This window comes from Chanos chanos, chromosome 9 (assembly GCF_902362185.1).
Source record: "Chanos chanos chromosome 9, fChaCha1.1, whole genome shotgun sequence".
NCBI classification, from domain to species: Eukaryota; Metazoa; Chordata; class Actinopteri; order Gonorynchiformes; family Chanidae; genus Chanos; species Chanos chanos.
In genome coordinates, this window is record NC_044503.1 from 22,390,088 (window position 1) to 22,408,608 (window position 18,521).

General features: G+C 39.6%; 1 protein-coding gene across 1 annotated transcript; it reads left to right on the forward strand.

Moving 5' to 3' along the window:
- The first annotated feature begins 5,956 nt into the window (after nucleotides 1-5,956).
- lhx3 (LIM homeobox 3) lies at nucleotides 5,957-17,031 on the forward strand. Its single transcript, XM_030784591.1, has 6 exons — nucleotides 5,957-6,026; nucleotides 12,251-12,422; nucleotides 12,588-12,790; nucleotides 14,738-14,889; nucleotides 16,071-16,242; nucleotides 16,598-17,031. Exons 1-6 carry the CDS (start codon nucleotides 5,957-5,959, stop codon nucleotides 17,029-17,031), a joined length of 1,203 nt encoding a protein of 400 aa, XP_030640451.1.
- The last annotated feature ends 1,490 nt before the right edge of the window (nucleotides 17,032-18,521 follow it).

Genomic DNA, 18,521 nt, shown 5'->3' on the forward strand with positions numbered 1-18,521 from the left:
GCCTTCTTTTGAGATGAAGTACTTCAGTTATACACACTACTGCCCCTTAGACCCAGTTACCCGCTTCAACCAAGTAAAATGTACACTGCAGTGGTGCATTGCAAAGGAGTACCACAAATAACCAGTCGATGAGAGCTTAGATAAGTCCAATACTGATAACCTCACAATAGAGTCACCTCACAAACGCTATGTCTGCAGGTTACGTAATAATGAAAATACACATACTGAGACAGAGGGGTTTTGGAATGATCATTTTGTGGGTATTGTGTTCTCCTGAGGTAAGCGAATCTGTTCCCTGAGGTACGTGAATTTGTATTTTCTTCCATTCCAGCGTAAGCCAGAATGTACAGAGGCTAGTAACTCTTTTAACATCACAACACCCTAAATGATCATCAAAGTAATCTTATTTAAATTGTTTCTCGAAGTATATTACCAAATTATAACAGTGTATCATAGACAACCTCAGTGTCTTTGGCCTGGCTCCTTCAGTGGCCATAAAATTTCTACGTCAAAAAGAAGAAAAAAAAAAAAAAACCTTGGTTCCCTGCAAAAAGACCACCTAGGAGCTCTGGCCACATCAGGTCAGAATCCACAAGGAGGGGACCTTAACTCTTCTTAAGGGTTTTGGCCTCTGACCTTTCACTCTGTGTCTTTTCTGGTGTTGAGTTGTCATGGAAGTGAAGGAGAGACACTTGAGGACAAAGCAAAACAAACCGCTACTGAACCACCTAAGGTCACTTGGGACCGCGACAGATAAGAGGCCTCAACACTAAAAGGACAAAAAAAAAAAAAAAGAAGAAAACTACGGGGCAGATTCCGAAAGGGATGGACAGTTGTTGGTTTGTATTGTTTGGGCCAGAAGAAAAAGTGACACATGTTGGGTCATAAAAGTGTCAGGGACCGAGCTAAGGGCCATTGTTGTGATGTCCAATCCAAGCTTTTGGCCTTTTGTTGGCTGAGTTGTACATCATTACCATTTCAATACTGGAAGGCTGATGCTTGCTACAAGTGGAATCATCCTTTGAGCAGAGCGTCATTCCCCTCAGCAAGGAGTTCAGTGTCGACTCCGATTCAGGAAAAGGGCACCCAGTCTAAAAGAAAAAGAAAAAAAAATAGCAATGTCTTAGGGCACAACAAATGTTTTGACATGTTGAAAGGAACCTCGGTGAAAAACACTAACAGAAAAAAGAAAAGTCGTTGATGACTCTGGTTCGTCACTGTTAGTTGGTTTCATCATTATTTTTATATGGTCCTTATTGGTGTCAGTGGAGAAGCATGTATGTGTGTGTGTGTGTGTGTGTGTGTGTGTGTGTGTCTGTGTGTGTGTGTGTGTGTGTGTGTGTGTGTGTGTGTGTGTGTATGTGTGTGTATGTGTGTGTGTGTGTGTGCGTGTGTGTGTGTGTGTGTGTGTGTGTGTGTGTGTGTGTGTGTGTGTGTGTGTGTATGTGTGTGCGTGTGTGTGCGTGTGTGTGTGTGTGTGTGTGTGTGTGTGTGTGTATGTGTGTGTGTGTGTGCACGTGCATGTGTGTGTGAGTGTGAGTGTGCGTGTGTGCTTGTATGTGTGTGTGTGTGTGCAGTGTGTGTGTGTGTGTGTGTATATTTTTTTCTGTTCTCTCTCTCTCTCTCTCTCTCTCTCTCTCTCTCTCTCTCTCTCTCTCTCTCTCTCTCTCTCTCTCTCTCTCTCTCTCTCTCTCTCTCTCCCTGTATCGTTCCTGGTCTTGTTTACTGTGCCAAATTTCATGTGGAGACAGTTACAGTGGAGAGGGCTTATGTGCCATCCCTCTGCAGAGAGAAACAAAAGGGCTCAATGGTGTCACCCGCTTGCCTCTCCTGCCGGTCTGTTGACCCCTTGAATGGCCAGTAGTTTGTTTTGAGCGGCGGTTGGAGGCAGAGGGAGCGTGCGGAGGAGCGGTTGGGCAGTTTAGCCAGCTGCTGTGGAAGCCACGACACGGCCAGCCAGTGAGACCTGCCAGATGGACACACTTTAGAACAATGAGAGCTGTTACCATAGCCCAGTCCACGAAGGGAGATGAGGCTATGGCCACTGGCAGACAATGTTTTTCTGTTGTTGTTTTTTTTTTTTCCTCTTGGCCATAACACTGTCTAATAGGGACAAAGCCAGTTCGGCACAGTTGTAGTGAGCATTCCTCTTCAGCCAGATGAGTTTTGCTATAAGTCAAGTATCATAAGTGAGTGGGCACGAGACATGTCAGGCCTGATTCTGCTTGAGGGACGAAAAAGAAGAAAAAAGAAAAGAAAAAAAAAAAAAAAAAGCTCTGCTAAATCTGGACACAGTGAGTAAACTGTGCAGTGTGTCTGCTAAACTCTCCCTAAAACAACTGGGTCTAAAATCTGGTGGAAGTCCAGACCCATTTTTACGGCCCCTGTTGCATAGTCGCTGATGTAGCAGACAGCAACAGGCTAAGTGCCCTGGGAGCACTTCTGCATGGAGTAACCAAGCCTGCTTAATGAGGCGTGTAATTCGTGTCCTCCTTCTCCGCACAAGGCGGGCCATTCAACTCCATGATTGATTGTGACAGCCACACAATAGAGACCTGGTGTCATAGGGGTAGCACGGTGGGGTGTTCCCCTCAACCAGACCCCTCAACCCATGGACACACACACATTCACACACACAAATGTTGCATGAACTTGTATGTAAGTATTATGTGCAAGTTCATGCATGTTTGTATGTGTACAAGTCCAAATACATATCATAGACCAAAAGTCCAAATGTTGATATGCATGGTAAAGCTCGGACGCTTTCATTATGATTCATTTGTAAAAAGAGCAGATAATAATAATAATAATAATAATAATGATAATAATGTCCCTGCCTTTTTAAGATATACTTCATTTTCTCTGTTTTGAATCAAAATGTACTAAAACAGGTTTTTGTTCCTCTTTATCTGCACATACCACACTGTGAACATTCACCTAAAAAAAACTATGCTAGACATTTTTTGAAACATTTTTAAAGGCATTTAATACACTGAAATAGCATGGAGCCAGGCTTGAAAATGTGGTATTCAGTAATACTTAACAAGTTAGTTGGCCTCCACCTGTGTTGAGCTGTAAACTGATTAGGGAGAGTAAACCAAGAGCCTGGTGGTAACTGAAAAAAAATAAAAGCTGGCCATACTGTTGCCTGTTTAATGACGCAAGAACTCAAGAAAGCCCACCTTGAGTTGCATGTAAAGATTATATCAGTTTACATTTTCTGCTCCATTCTGGAAGCTACCTGAGGAAGAAGCTTTATTAACAGGCTGTATTAAGCTTTTTATTGAAGCTTAATGTACACATTATATTAGACTAGAGTAATGTGATTTTTGGTGGTTTTAAATGTGATCTAGAACTTCTGACTTGACATCTTTGCTATTTTTAGCTTTCCTGAAAATGAGATTCTGGTATGACAACTATCTAGTTAAAATATGCATTTTATTTTATTGTAGAGTCTAATTAATAATAATTTATAATAATAATAATAATAATATTAATAATAATAATAGTAATAATAATAATAATAATAGTGATACAAAATCATGCAAACAATCTTCTTCATCATCTCCATCTCACCTGACTGATCTACATTTTGGAAGACATGATATCATTCTGTCTGGTGCCCCCCCCCCCCCACCCCCCACCCCCAAAAATGTAAGACGCATAAAGAGTTTTGATATTCATAGCTCAGAAATGCGCAATGGCTTAAAAGAATGGAAGGTCTACTCAGGCATAAAAACCCAGTTTTGATCTTTTCTCTCAGCGAATACACTCCAGTCGAGAAGAAGGAACTCAAGTGTCTCTCGGCTATCACAGACTTACGGCTGGCCTCGACCTCCGGCACAGGGGGGTGTGTGTACGGGGCAAAACACCACAGGCTTTTGTGAAGGGCTATTAAACCTTGATAGAGCAGCCTCTGTCTAGAGTGGGTCTCAGGTGCATTAACACTTTACCAATCTACTGTAATGATGTTCAGTTGCAGCGACCGTCAGAATAACAAACATGGGAGAGAGAGAGAGAGAGAGGGGAAGGTTTCAAAAAGACAAAGTCTAGTGTGTGTGTGTGTGTGTGTGTGTGTGTGTGTGTGTGTGTGTCTGTGTGTGTGTGTGTGTGTGTTGTTGTGTGTGTGTGTGTGTGTGTGTGTGTGTGTGTGTAAGTATGTATGTATGTTCATTGCCAAGTTGTGGATAGTGTATATGTCTAGGTAATGTATATGCAAATTTAAATATTATTCTAATATTCAACAACAAATTATACATTATCAAGATGGTGACCTACATTCAGATATCTTGGAATCTACACACTGTTTAGGCCACTGAGTGGTTTGCCAACTAGTTTGTTTTCCAGCTTATCAGCCTGTGATTCTAGTCTGTTGCTCTGAGAGTCCCTGATCTGTCTTGGGCAGCGATTCTCTTCCTCTGGAACTGGCTCACATGGAAAAACCCTATTACAGTTGGGAGAAAAACCTTACTAGGCAACAAAAAGCGACGCATGCTTTTCATTGGGAGGGTAAAGAAAACGGCAGATAATCTGCACATTCTATTGTGATGCATCTTTCCTAAGCTCCTTTAAGGATCCCATTGGTTTAGAATCCTTGTTACACTGCGTGGTTCTTCCAGATTTACATCTCTGTATAATCTGTATAAAGAGATCAAACTGACTTGCTGCCGTGGGATTACACGCAATAGAAAACTCGCAACCCGTGAGGAAAACAACTAACCTGCTGATATATATATATATATATATATATAGAGAGAGAGAGAGAGAGAGAGAGAGAGAGAGAGAGAGAGACATAAAATTGTGTCTGTAACTTGGCTCATCCCACCCTCTTCATCTTATTCCTCCTCTTCTTTTGTTTCTTCGTATTATTATTATTATTATTATTATTATTATTATTATTATTATTATTATTAATATCATTATTATTGTTGTTGTTGTTGTTATCGTTGTTGTTGTTATCATTGTTATTATCACTAGTATTAGTAGTAGTAGTAGAAGTAGTAAATATTAACTTAATCACATTATTAAAATATGCAAAATCTTAGGTGTGTAGCCCCAAAGCGTAAAATTTAGTCCCCTTCAGCCAGTAACACAGACATTTTTTGATCATGTCTTATTAATTGCAAGCATCGCCAAACAGGCTTTAGTCTCTGATCAGGTGCGTCATATTTCAAATCATTCACTGAACAGAAAATTTGACCATAAATATTGATGAGCCTCTGTTACGTTTTGAACTGCTGTTTTCTGAAATGAAATGCCTCGAGTTTAGTTACACATTATTTGCTCTCTACCGTATCGCACTCGAGTAGCTTTGAACGTGTTAGACACTGTAAAGGCAAATGCTGTGCCCTGTCCTTCCTCAGAGAAAAGAGCAAACATCTGAAACACTTAATAGTGTTGTCTAGTGGCTGAATCGCCTTGTTACTGAAGCGTATACGACCAAAAATGGACACGTACAATGTGGGGCATGCATAAAGTAGTGTACACTTGATTCGAAGATGGAGAGAGAGAGAGGAAGGGGCGTCTCCCCATGCAACGGGCTACAAATCTAGAAACTCCCCTTCAGGACCGTGGACAGGGCATAGACTTCTCACGCGCGCCACGCACACGTTCGCCTCTTGTACCTTTTGTTATGCTAAAAGGGACACCAGGCGCATTTGGAGGTCAGCTGACTCCGTTAATTGTCAGGAATTCCTCCTCCTCCCTCTACCTCTCTTCTGACACAAGGAATCAAACGGCAAGACGCTGCATTTGAAAAAGTTTTCTTGTACTGCGAGCACTGAGGCAAGATCCTCATGCGTTCTTTCGTTCGTTTTGCGGTAGCCTTGCCTTATTCTTATTAGAAACATTCGTTGTAAGGTGTTGAAGGACGAACGTTTAACTCCAGTTGTATGTTTAACACTGTTTTCCTCCAATACGCTGTGTTAAATTGGGGTCATACACATCCTAAGTAAAAATGCTGCTTGAACATCCAGGATCAAGTTGTCAAAATGCCGGAAATTACTCCAGATACAGTTCGGGGCAAGGTAAGACGTGTGTGTTTTAAAATATTCTCATTGTTCAATAACGATGGTTTAAGGTTTTTATTATTATTATTATTATTATTATTATTATTATTATTATTATTATTATTTGTTTTGTTTTGTTTTGTTTTGTTTTTTGCTTTGTTTTGTTTTGTTTTGTTTTGTTTTGTTTTGCTTTGCTTTCAAAGCAATATATAGGAGTGTTAACTGTACAATATTTAGCCTGTAGAGCTGTCAAGTGATATTGTGAAACGGCATGCCGTGACTAATTTAAGCGCAACGGAAGTTCGTCCTATAACTGAAGATGTTTGAATTCACTGCGTATTTTACTTTGTGTGAGCTATGGCAAAGTGGCCATTTTCTTATCCTTTTAGACGTAAAACGCTGACCTGCAAATATATATATATATATATATATATATATATATATATATATTTGCAGGTCAGCGTTTACTAAGAAAACAGATAGCAATATGACGATTGTTTCAGATATAGAACATAACCACAGTTACGTTTCTGGATAACAACAAGGAATGATATTATACCGCATAGCCACCGATTTAAATGTGTGCAAAATAAACTAGTACTTACGAAAAAACGTATTAATTAGTCTGTTTGATCCCGAAAACAGAATGGCTGGGTGTTTTCTCTTCCGTTTTGCGTGCGGTATATGTTATGAATATGTAATGAGAGACATTGTCAGCACATGGAACAGATGTTAAGCGCGTGCTGTCATTTCACACCATCGTTCACTAGAGCTCCGTAGTTCTTTGAGGTATCACCTCAGCCTGCTCAGGTAAGTTACTGCAGTCACAGGACAGACTTCTACCTTTGCCCTCTTTCAACCTTCGAAAAAACGCTCAAGTATCGAGTTTCCTCGAACAGGTGTCGCACCTGACGTTAAGCCAAGTAAAGGAGGGCATTTCATTTGACTAAAAGTATGGTTTTATGAATGATTTCCACTGTTTTCCCATATTAACATATCACAACACCACGATTAATTTATTATAATCAAGTAATTAGTCATCAGCCACCGATTTAAAGAGATGATCTGAAAAGCCACAAGTGAGTTTATTGATGAATTTCGCGGAGTCGAGACTTTTGACATGCACACTACTGTTTCAATCATTTTCTTAAAATATTACAGTTTAAAATGTTTATTTATTTAATCACTTCTAAATAATTTTCAACCAACGTCAAAATTTTGTGATGGCAACAGAATCAACCATTCCTTTTCATGCTGAACAACTATTGGGGGCAAAATACATTTTTTTAAACGCACAGAATTCTGCTTTTAACACAGCACTTTTATTTCGATTGCTCTGAAGCTCCAGTGTAGAGATTTAAGTTAGCATCCCGTTACAGTATTAAAGGAAATGACACCATTGTGTGGATCACAACAGAATACACTGGTGAACGTAACTGTGAGACGTTTATTTTAATATTCTCTTTTTTGGAGTTTCGTAATGTAACTGTAAAGTGGGTGGTCTTGTTCTGATGACCGTGATTTTCGGATTTTAAAAGCTTTCTGTCTGAAATTAATGGAATAGTGATGGTTATTCATCTCGGCAGTGCTGTGCGTGCTGATTTTGCATGTCTCATTGCAATTTTTTTCATCTTGATAGCGTAACACTCGCGATTTTTAAAAAATACACAGAGTCAGGAGACGCCAGAAATTGTAGTCTTAAACAATACACAACGAAACATCTAAAATATAATGTTAATAACCCACCATTTGCCTGAATATGTCAGTGATGAAATTTCATTTTAAGACCGATAAGATCGGAGGAGTTGATTCTTTGCCTTATTAGAAAAGTATCAGAAATGTCAGAAATATCCATCTTTCCGAGGATAAAATGTACACATCGTTCTAAAATCTGATCTTTTCCCACGACAGTAACATCCTTGATCATAAGTATCGCTCATAGCGCCCATTAATGTCAGCCCTACCCCTGAAAAGTGGAAGATCAATAGGACATAAAAAATTATAAAGCTGAAAAGTAAAGGGAAACATTGATGCATCCCGCACCTTTCACCAAAATGCGTTTCATATACTGTGGAAATACAGGCAAATGGGGCATTGATTTTGAATTCATCATGGCTCCAGGCAGCGGTGGCACTAAGCTTGATTTCCCCAGGCGCTCTTTTGCACGGCAGATCAGTGTCAATAAAATTCATCTGGGTGTTGACTCGATCAGCATTTTATTGAACTGCCAATTCTTCCCCAAAGCAAACAGTTGTCTTTGCCAAGTCGAGGTGGAGATATGAAATGACCCCGCGTATGAGTTTATGCAAAGCGTGCCTGCAAAAATTCATACGAGTGTGTGTGTGTGTGTGTGTGTGTGTTTGTGCGTGCGTGCGTGCGTGTGTGTGTTAGTGTGTGTGTGTGTGTGTGTGTGTGTGCGTGCGCGCGTATGTGTGTGTTCCTGACCGCATGCGTGGACGTGCATGCTCTCTCACACATACACTATATGTAAACATACACGCGTGATAGTGGGCTTACAAAGATTCTCCAAATTTGGTTAGCGTTGCATTTGAGCCAGCAATCACGGACAATAATAGTCGTGGGCGAGTAGTTAGGCCTATGTGCACACTGCTTTCAGAGAAATGTCAGCAAGCCTTTGTTGCGTTTTAATGTGTTTTTCTTAACAATATGAAATCGGTTTAATCATTTCTGATTAAAAATTCACCCCGCCAAAGGCAGAGATGACACCATATTGACTGTAACACCGTCATTACTACAAGACTGAAATTTGAATTATATTCGAGTGTATCAGGAAATGGCAGCTTTATGCTGGCTAAGCCCAGTTTATTTTTTATATTAACAATACGGATTTATTGTGGGGAAAAAAACAGATTATTCATTCCCAACACGAAGTTTCACAAATAGGCTATGTGAGATATTGCAGCCTTCCAATGTGTTTCTAATTAGACAAATTAAACGATTCAATATAACATTTCGCCACAAAACTAAATTTGTCTCTACTGAACAGTATTACAAGTTGGTAAGATCATAATAGGTTACAAATACGTCATGTCCATATGAGGTATCCAAAATACATTGACAATCCTTTTAACCAAATATTCACAAAATATTCATGAGATGAACGCAGATTAAATAGCTTGTATCGAACATTTTCCCCTATCACTTGCCGTCTAGTTTGTACATTTTATTTCTCTCTGCTTTACCCGATTAATTAAAAAGAAATATAACACATTTCAACATATTTTAAGCAATGTAAGTAATAACCCAGTACTACACGTAACTTACCGATAATGATTACATACCTTTCCAAATCAGTACTCACTTTCGATACAAACCATTTATCTATATTTTAACATCAAAACTAGCAAGAAACAACAATTAAAAACACATATAAAGAAATAACAAATGTAATATCTTTTAAATATCATGCACCAGCGGTCGGGGCACACTCCTCTGAAATAATATTTTACATTTAAATATGACACATTTATCGGGTCTTGTAGCCAGGTGAATGTAAATGAAACGTATAATGTAGTATGGGGGGGGGGGGGGGGGGGGGGGAGTCCAGCATCCTTTGAACGTTATTCCGAAGTTGTAGCCAGGTGATGATGATCTACCTCGTTCAGTTTCAACCTACTAGTCTCCACGGTAACGGGCGGCGTAATCTATTGCGCAGTACACGCCACACCATGCTGTGAACGCACACGCAAGTACACTGCTGGCGGAGCACTGCAGTTGTCTTGGTGACATGTCGCCTACGATTTGTGCTTAATGTGTGCGTCGCCGGAATAGTGATAAAGGAATCGTTTTGGTCATAGGTTAGTGCCTGCAATAATGAACAATGGACCATCGTAACGAACGGAAATCACCGAAAGACGCGCTGAACAACACGGAGATGCTTTTTGCTTTGCTGACGCAGAGCGAAGAACTACGCAAAGGTACGCGTTATGGCGCGTTGAATAAATGGAACTCTCATTTCATTTCACCTATTGGCTCTTGTTATTGAATTAAAACGTCTTTAAATGTTCTTAATATACATAGTAGTTTCGAAGCCCTCCTCTAATTTCACGTGGTTGTTCTGCATTCTCTATAAACAGATCTCCTTTTCACTCATTTATGCCAACTTTTATTCAACCCTCCTTTGCGTTCAACACTCTTTTGCATTCTCTTTGTGCATGCACTCTTTTGCATTCTGAAACTTTTTTCTATATGGTCGATGCAAAATGGAAAGAACTGAAAAGTAGTCATGTACGTGTGGTTTAATATCTCTGAAATATTTTCCAAAAGCGAAAACTATTCCTTTTTTTTCTGCCACGATAATACCTCTCGGTTCTCTGGCTGTATCCTAATACTGTGGATTATGCCCAAATCCGTACTGCGAAGGATTAAGACAAAAACAGTGAATTTACGCACTGACATATGTCTTATCTTTTTTGTTTCAGCAAAGCACAGAGCAACTTTTTCAAGGGTGTTTTTCTTCACGTTGCTCGGCTCCACAATCAGAAGTAGATAACATATAACAATATGGACAGATCAGTTTCTACTCTTGAGGACGTAAAATGTATTAACCTGTGTGGGCTCGTCGCAATTTTAATTAATCAATGCTCAAAATATTAAATGGGAATTAATCTTCTTTACCACAATTTAATTCTCACACTCCTACAATCAGGTGTGGTCATTTTGGAGCAAAGTTAATTTCCATTTCGTTAATTTCCATTTTCCAATGTCTAAACCGATTTTAATTTTTTTTGCCCACAGATTTCAATGTTTTCCCGAAAGATTAATTCCACGACAGATCGAGATATATTGACTTGAGACATATTGTTTGTGGTTAGGCCTAGCTGGCCCTTTGAATAACTAAGAAGTTTTGTGCACCTGTTCATGACGTATCTTGCTTGCTTGTGTGTATGTCCAGCAAGTACTGCCAGAGTGGAGCGCTGCATTAATTTTTCATTAAAGGCCTGCGAAATGTGAGTCCGTCGTCGGATAAAATGTACTCGCGCTTATTAAGTTATTGTACAGCGAATTGATAATATCTAAAATCATTTTACTTGCATATGCTCGGAAGTAGAATCTAATTGGGATTTGTTTACATTTCCACGATGATCGACCGAACTAAACTTAGTCCTGTGATTTGTAGTCAGATGTACAGAGGTTTTGTTTGTATGTGACATAAAAACAGGTATGCTTAAAAAAAATTCTTGCGGCTGCATTTTTCGAGAGATTTTACAGTCCAGTTATCATGCACGGCTGAATATGGACGGAAATCGCTACGATTTCCATATAGTTTGTTTTCAAGAGCTGGTAGTTCCTTCTGCTGTCTGCGTCTGTTCCTTATGCACTCGAGAGAAGCACAGTACTGGTGATATAGGAAAAGCCAATGAGGTCTTTTTTTGTTTTGTTTTTTTAATTAAGCATAGAAGTATTTGTTTTAATTTATGTTAGATAGAAGACTGTATAGAATACTTTCGTATTCTAAAGATGACATGTTAAGACAACGCTTTGAACCAATATATACGGAATGGGTCACTTTGCGTGCATTTGTTGCGCAGCATGTAATGTAATGCCCTGGTTTTGATTTTTGCCTGAAGGAAAGCGTCTGTGTGCTAAGAAACAGGGAGAAGGTCTGTGTTTATTTTGAGTGAAATTAAATGGACCTATTTCTGGACAGCCATAGCTCTACTTGGCTTTTGTTGGGAGGTCAAATCAAACATAACTCAGAGTTTAAAATCCTTCAGCTTACAGAGAAATACTAAGACTGTCTCTACCTGTTTAGTTTTATTTTTCGTCCGTTGTTTGCCTCCCAGATAATATAATAAAGGTGAAGCTAATCACAGCCTCAAAGGGACACGTGGAAAGAAATTCAAATCTCCACTTCATACTTCTGGCTTAGCGTTGTTGAAAAAGAAAAAGTCTAATTTGTGCATTTATGTGAGGTCCGAGGTCAATTTAACATAAGGCCTACAGACTGGGACATATACTGGGACAGTAAGATTACCAATCTTCAGCATTTATTTGTTTTATGAGACGACCTGTTGTTTGAAAGATAAATTGTATGCCAGTTTGGTATTGATATCAAAAGACGAGATCTTGTCTCCCAAATGGCAGCCTCTCGTTAATCTCGGTTCAAATTCATATATTAATAACTGAAAATAGGGGGGAGGGAGTGTCTGATAATTATCCAGATGAGTACTGGTGTATCTTTAACGACTTTTCTTTCCTTTTTATTTCTCTTTCCCCAGACATTCCTGTTTGCGCGGGTTGTAATCAGCATATTGTGGATCGTTTCATTCTGAAGGTGTTGGATCGCCACTGGCATAGCAAATGCTTGAAATGCAGCGATTGCCAGTCTCAGCTGGCTGATAAATGCTTTAGCCGAGGTGAAAGCGTATACTGTAAAGAAGATTTCTTCAAGTGAGTTGTCCTGTTTTTGGATTTTCATTCATAAAATGTTTTTTCTGTTTAATATTCTGTTTAATGATAGGCTAGCTAAATCGAAGCGATCCCAATTTTTGGTATGAGGAATTTAAATATGCCCGTTTATAACGGCCTGTATTTTGACCCTGTTTCTTCTAAAAGGAGATTTGGGACCAAGTGTGCAGCATGTCAGCAAGGTATTCCCCCGACACAAGTCGTGCGAAGGGCACAGGACTTCGTGTATCACCTGCACTGCTTCGCGTGTATAGTATGCAAAAGGCAGCTGGCGACAGGCGACGAGTACTACTTGATGGAAGACAGCAGACTCGTGTGTAAGGCCGATTATGAAACTGCCAAGCAGAGAGGTGAGTCAAAAAACCATACCAGAGATTATACACTTTTGGCCAATTTTCCTAAAGTGAAGAGGTCTCGTGTGTACATGAACTGGATTTCTCTGTGTAAATACAGCGTTTAATGCCAAAAGACAACTTTTCGTAAATGTGTCTGTATAGAAATAAGTAAAATTGCGCCAGCATGCCACAAATATATATACCTGGTCACATTTCTTGCTTTGCAAAAAATTCTGATTGAAGACCGAGTCGCTATAATAAGATGAGATAATAGTTATCAAGCAAATTAATTATGAAACAAATGTTTCCGTTTCTATTTAATCAATTAATGATTGTTTGAACTGAACATAAAAAAATCGGCGTACCTTTGGAGGGCCCCAGATCAAAGGAATTCATATGAAAATTAATACTTTTAAATGAATGACTAATTCAAATTTGATATTAAATAAAACAGTTATTTGAAATGCCACCTAAGTTTTGAAAAATAAACATTGAGAATTCACTTTCGAAGAGTTTACATATAGAAAATACAGGTTACAATTTTTTTGTTATATAGGTTAATTTTTGTATTTATTCTTCACAAGTATAGACAGCAGGTCTATAACGCAACGTTTGCTGTATTTTCTTGAAGCTTATTTTGTTTGACATCAGGAGGAGTTCTATCAAAATCATGTAATTGTTTTACTTCTTTAATTCAGTGACCCTACATTGATTGTCTGCTTTTAACTGTGAACTTAATCTTCGCGGTCACGAGGTCGCACGTAAACATTTGACCCACCTGGGCTAATTGCGTACTTGCCGGCCTTCAAATCGATAACCTGCCTGCGCAAAGCATACTCACATACAAAACTATTTCCAAGGATAAGCTACGTCCCCTGGACCACAACATCGAATGGCATCATGTAATCAACAGTGGTGACCGTCCGACATGCCAGCTTTCGAAGCGATCTAAACTCATTAGCCTACTTCTAACCAGTGAGGTGCTCAGACAAAAAAAAAACGTAAATCGTGGCCAGAATATTTCCTGCCCCAAACGTTCACAAACACACATAGGCTACATAAACAATATGTTGCATGTTAAAACTAAATAATGTTTGAAATACTTTTAATAAACTCCTATTTGTTGCAGATATATGCACGAAAATACAGTTTAACTTAAAATTTTATGAAAGAAACTCATGCCTTAAACAAACAAAAACAAACAAATAGCCATTGTCCGATACCTTTTATATGATAAACTCAGAAGCTCAAATGCACCACCTGGTAATTCACACAGCCCAAGTTTTAATTCAACCAATAAGACCAAATCTCAATTAGACTACGCTAGCTAGTCAGACCTACTATTTCTGTCTTATTTATTGTGAGTCTTTCAGCTTCTTACAAATACACATAGATATAAGATATCCAAATTCATTGTGCAGTTTTGCTGTTTGCAAAGCCGAGAATTGTTTACAACTAACTGGGGCCATTCATAAAGATAACCACAGACGAATTTATGAAGGCAAAAAACGTATCTATTTATTGTGTTTCTTAAAACAAGCTGGTGATTTGACTGGTATTTTTAATGGGCTAAATTGATATGAAAAATTGTATCAGAAAGACAGACATTTTACGAAGGGTAACGTAGACCAGGCTTTCATAATTTATCAGGTATTAAATCAACAGTGAGGCTGTCCGATTTCCCCATGGTCTCATGGAAACAGAAGCAATTTTATCTCCGTGCCAACGACTATCGCACTATCAAATCCTCAAACTCGCCGACTGCTTCTTTCATTTCATTTAATAGCGATTGAGTTGTATCGGTCATGCCAATGCCAAAAGTGTGAATTAAACTAGGAAATGGTTCATGTTTGGCCTGTTTGAAATATGATATCATACCATCCGATGTATCTCTTGTGTATCATACCGAAACGTTAATTCTGTAGATACTTCTCATAAGCATTTTTGTACATATTTCTGCAGAAGCGGACTCCACAGCGAAAAGGCCACGCACGACCATTACAGCCAAACAACTGGAGACGTTGAAAAACGCATACAACAACTCTCCAAAACCAGCCCGCCACGTCAGGGAACAGCTATCTTCTGAGACTGGTCTTGATATGCGAGTTGTGCAGGTAATTCTTTCTTTCTTTCTTTCTTTCTTTCTTTCTTTCTTTCTTTCTTTCTTTCTTTCTTTTTTTCTTTCTTTCTTTCTTTCTTTCTTTCTTTCTTTCTCTTTCTTTCTTTATTCTTTCTTTCTTTCTTTCTTTCTTTCACGTGTAAATGGAGTTCATTTAAATCTAGCCTCACAGACAGTGGTCAGGGCAAACTCGTTAACAGTACTAAAAGGGAATCTTTCATACTGTGTCCATGAAAGACCAGCTTCGGTAGAGTGCGGCCGTATATAATTTTTACGCATTTACAAGGACACTTAAAGTAGGTACAGGAGGTTCTTGTTCTATCCATTAGGGCTATTTACCAAGGGTGTCTTAAAACGAAAAAACAAGATACTTGTAGATATGAAAGGTTTGTGTTGAAAAGGCTTTGGCAAATTAATATAACTGAATCAAATATATGTGCATAAAGAAAAATAATTTAACAGACATTTTTACATCTCCGCGATTACATCGACATTCCAATCGTATTTCGTTTCAGTTTTAGGGTGTTAATTTACGCACTGTGTCCATAGTGAAATTTGAATAATTAAAATCAACTTCGTGGGTGTACGTGGCGGTAACGTGGAGGGTAACCTGTCTGCTCCGGGGGTTAAGGACAACTTGTAGCTGTCTGGAAGTTAATTACGTCAACGATAAATCTTCGTGCGGGCTCTAGAGCCTCACCTTTAATGTTTAGTCCTACTGTTTCTGTCCCCCACCCCCATCCCGTACATGGTTAAAGGGATGCGAGACGTAGCCCCTGGAGAGTTAAAGAAAATTTATTTATCTCAAACACGATTTTTTTCTTGTTATGAATAAACAGCACTTCCTCGCATTATCGTAATTTTAACATTTTGGGGCTTAAATATTGTTTTAATATTATAGAAGTGTCTTTGAGAAATGCTCAGAAACACTTGTCTCGATTTCGGTAAGCAATGATACAAACCTGAACACACTTATCAGATTTGTGCTTAACATGTTCTTTTACCTGAAGGTCACTTGAATGCCATTCTCAAGCACTGAACAAAAACAACAGTCAGTGTAATATATCCTGAAGGCTTAAACATGTGGTGAATTGATTCTCAATTTGCCTTTAGTAAGACTAGGACAGGTGGTCTGAGATCATTTCAAACAATGTACCACACGTTCATCCTGGGCAGGTGTGGTTTCAAAACAGAAGAGCAAAAGAGAAGAGATTGAAAAAGGATGCTGGGAGGCAGAGATGGGGGCAGTACTTCCGCAACATGAAGAGATCCAGGGGAAGCTCCAAGTCAGACAAGGACAGTATCCAGGAAGAGGGCATGGATAGCGATGCCGAGGTGTCTTTTACAGGTGTGTACACGCACATATGCGTATATCTGATATAGAGTAGGCCATGTGCACTTCAGGTTAGGACTGTGACAGATATTTAACAGACAGATGGATGCCCAGAGAAAGAATTGGGAAGCACTGGTGTTAGCAGTTTCTTTGACCACACAACACGTCCTTAACATGTTGACCAGCTTATATGTTCTACGTGATGGGAAAAACATAATTTGTGGCCATTTACTTCAGATATTTTTTGCAGTAATAAAATGGTTGCTTTTTAATCCCAAAGCTCACATTCTCCTCTCCCTCTCTCTCTCTCTCTCTCTCTCTCTCTCCCCCGTTGATACCTCATTCTCACTCTATGTTTCGGTCCACACAGACGAGCCTCCCATGTCGGACCTTGGGCACTCTAACGGTATCTACAGCAGCCTAAGTGAGAGTTCACCCGCCCTGAGCCGACAGGGGGGCGGTCACCCCTCCTTCCCCCTGGAGCATGGTGGCACTCTCCCCTCCCAGGAGCCATACCATGACATTCGAGCCAGCAGCCCTTACGGTTTGCCCCAGTCCCCCAGCTCGCTCCAGCCACTGGCCCGTCACCAGCCCCTTATCTCCAGTCTGGTCTACCCTGACTCTGGTCTGCCAATTGTGGCCCAGGGTGGGGGTCCAGGCGGTATGACCCAGGGTGCAGTGAGGATGATGGGCGGGCCCAATGGTCCGAGTTCAGACCTGTCCACAGGAAGCAGTGGTGGATACCCAGATTTCCCCGCCAGTCCAGCATCCTGGTTGGATGAAGTGGACCATGCCCAGTTTTGATGGCGAAGACAAGACAGCCTAAAATGAAATGCCCAAGTGAAATGGAAAAGCAAACATTTTCTGGAACGTTCTGCAGCAATGAATGAAATTCAAGCAGAAAAGTTGGCTCTTCCATCACTTGTTGGTTTCGTCTTCATTTTTTTGGACAGCTGCATGAGCTGAGAAGGTGAAAGAGGGCTCTCTCAGACTGACAAATACCTTTCATAAATGGACAAGAGATCAAAACTGACCAATCAAAATGCAAGGAGTGGTGCAGTGCATCAAAGACACAATGTTAAGTTTTTACCATGAGGAGTTTGGACTAACATCCTTCTGCCTTTTTAGTACGTTTAACAGATAACATCTCTACATTTAACACACAGAGAAAAGGTTTTTGTTTTCTTTTAGGCAACATTCTTTGTCCCTACTCAAATACTACAAAAAACGTTACCAAGATGCCTGGAAGTGTATCAGTTTGGAGCACAAGTTGCTTTGAGAATATTCTCATATTTCATCGTTTGCATGGGCACACAGAGCAGGATGCAGACGATTCAGATTCCTGTTGGGACAATGCCCCTTAACCATAGTGTACATAGATATATGGCTGACTTTGATAAAGCAGACACTTGCCAGCTTTGGACTCCAAAGGCCTCCAATCATCATCTCCTCTCTTACTGATGTTTTTTAAGTGTGACATCACAGGTTTTTGGTCCAAAAATGTGTCCAGTTGTTGCCAAATGTCTATACACGGTATATTGCAATTTATCATTGTGGAGTTCTATATTTTTATACAACATCCGTGGACAACGTGAACACAGAACATTTTGGACTTTGTACATTTGAGAAACAGGCATAGACAAGTCGTAGCTGTGGTCTATTGCTATTACATAGGAGTACCTCTATGCATTTGTGTGTTTTCAGATGTGTCTTGTTTGTTGACTCTGTTGAAACCGGCTGGGCCAACAGGGCCCAGGCATCTGTAAGTGTTTGTTTATGTGGAAGATGTTTTATTGTCTAATTTATTCTCTCTAATGATGATGATGCTGATGATGCTGATGATGATGCTGATGATGATGATTAAGTAATACAGGTCTTTAATAAATTTGTCAGCAAAATAGATCACTGACCACTCCTTCTTGACTTGTTTTGGATCTTCTTCATTTTTTGAACCATAGTCTCTGGAACCCAGTACTGTATCTATATTTATCTTCATTCATTTGCTTGAAAGTGGCAGACTGTGTGCTATTCATAGCCATTCTATTGAAATGTATGATGTTTTTTCTTCCCCTGAAATGAAGTAGTCATCTGATCCAAGCAGGGGTCTCTTATTCCAATCCAGTGGGAGCTTGACGGGGTTTTTTCAAGTTTGTTTTGTTTTTGTGGGGGGTTTTTGGCCATTTATTTCTTATTTTCCAAGATTAATCGCATTGATCTTATATCAGGCCCTACATAATGGACCACAGGCAATTGAGAGATCTGGCTGACTCCACAAATTGCCAGTCTGGCAAGTC

Excerpts from the sequence above, each read along its gene's own strand:
- lhx3 (XM_030784591.1), top strand. The coding sequence starts at position 5,957 with ATGCTGCTTGAACATCCAGGATCAAGTTGTCAAAATGCCGGAAATTAC. Across the intron at positions 6,027-12,250 it reads CAGATACAGTTCGGGGCAAG|ACATTCCTGTTTGCGCGGGT; the intron begins GTAAGACGTGTG and ends CTCTTTCCCCAG. Across the intron at positions 12,423-12,587 it reads TGTAAAGAAGATTTCTTCAA|GAGATTTGGGACCAAGTGTG; the intron begins GTGAGTTGTCCT and ends TTCTTCTAAAAG.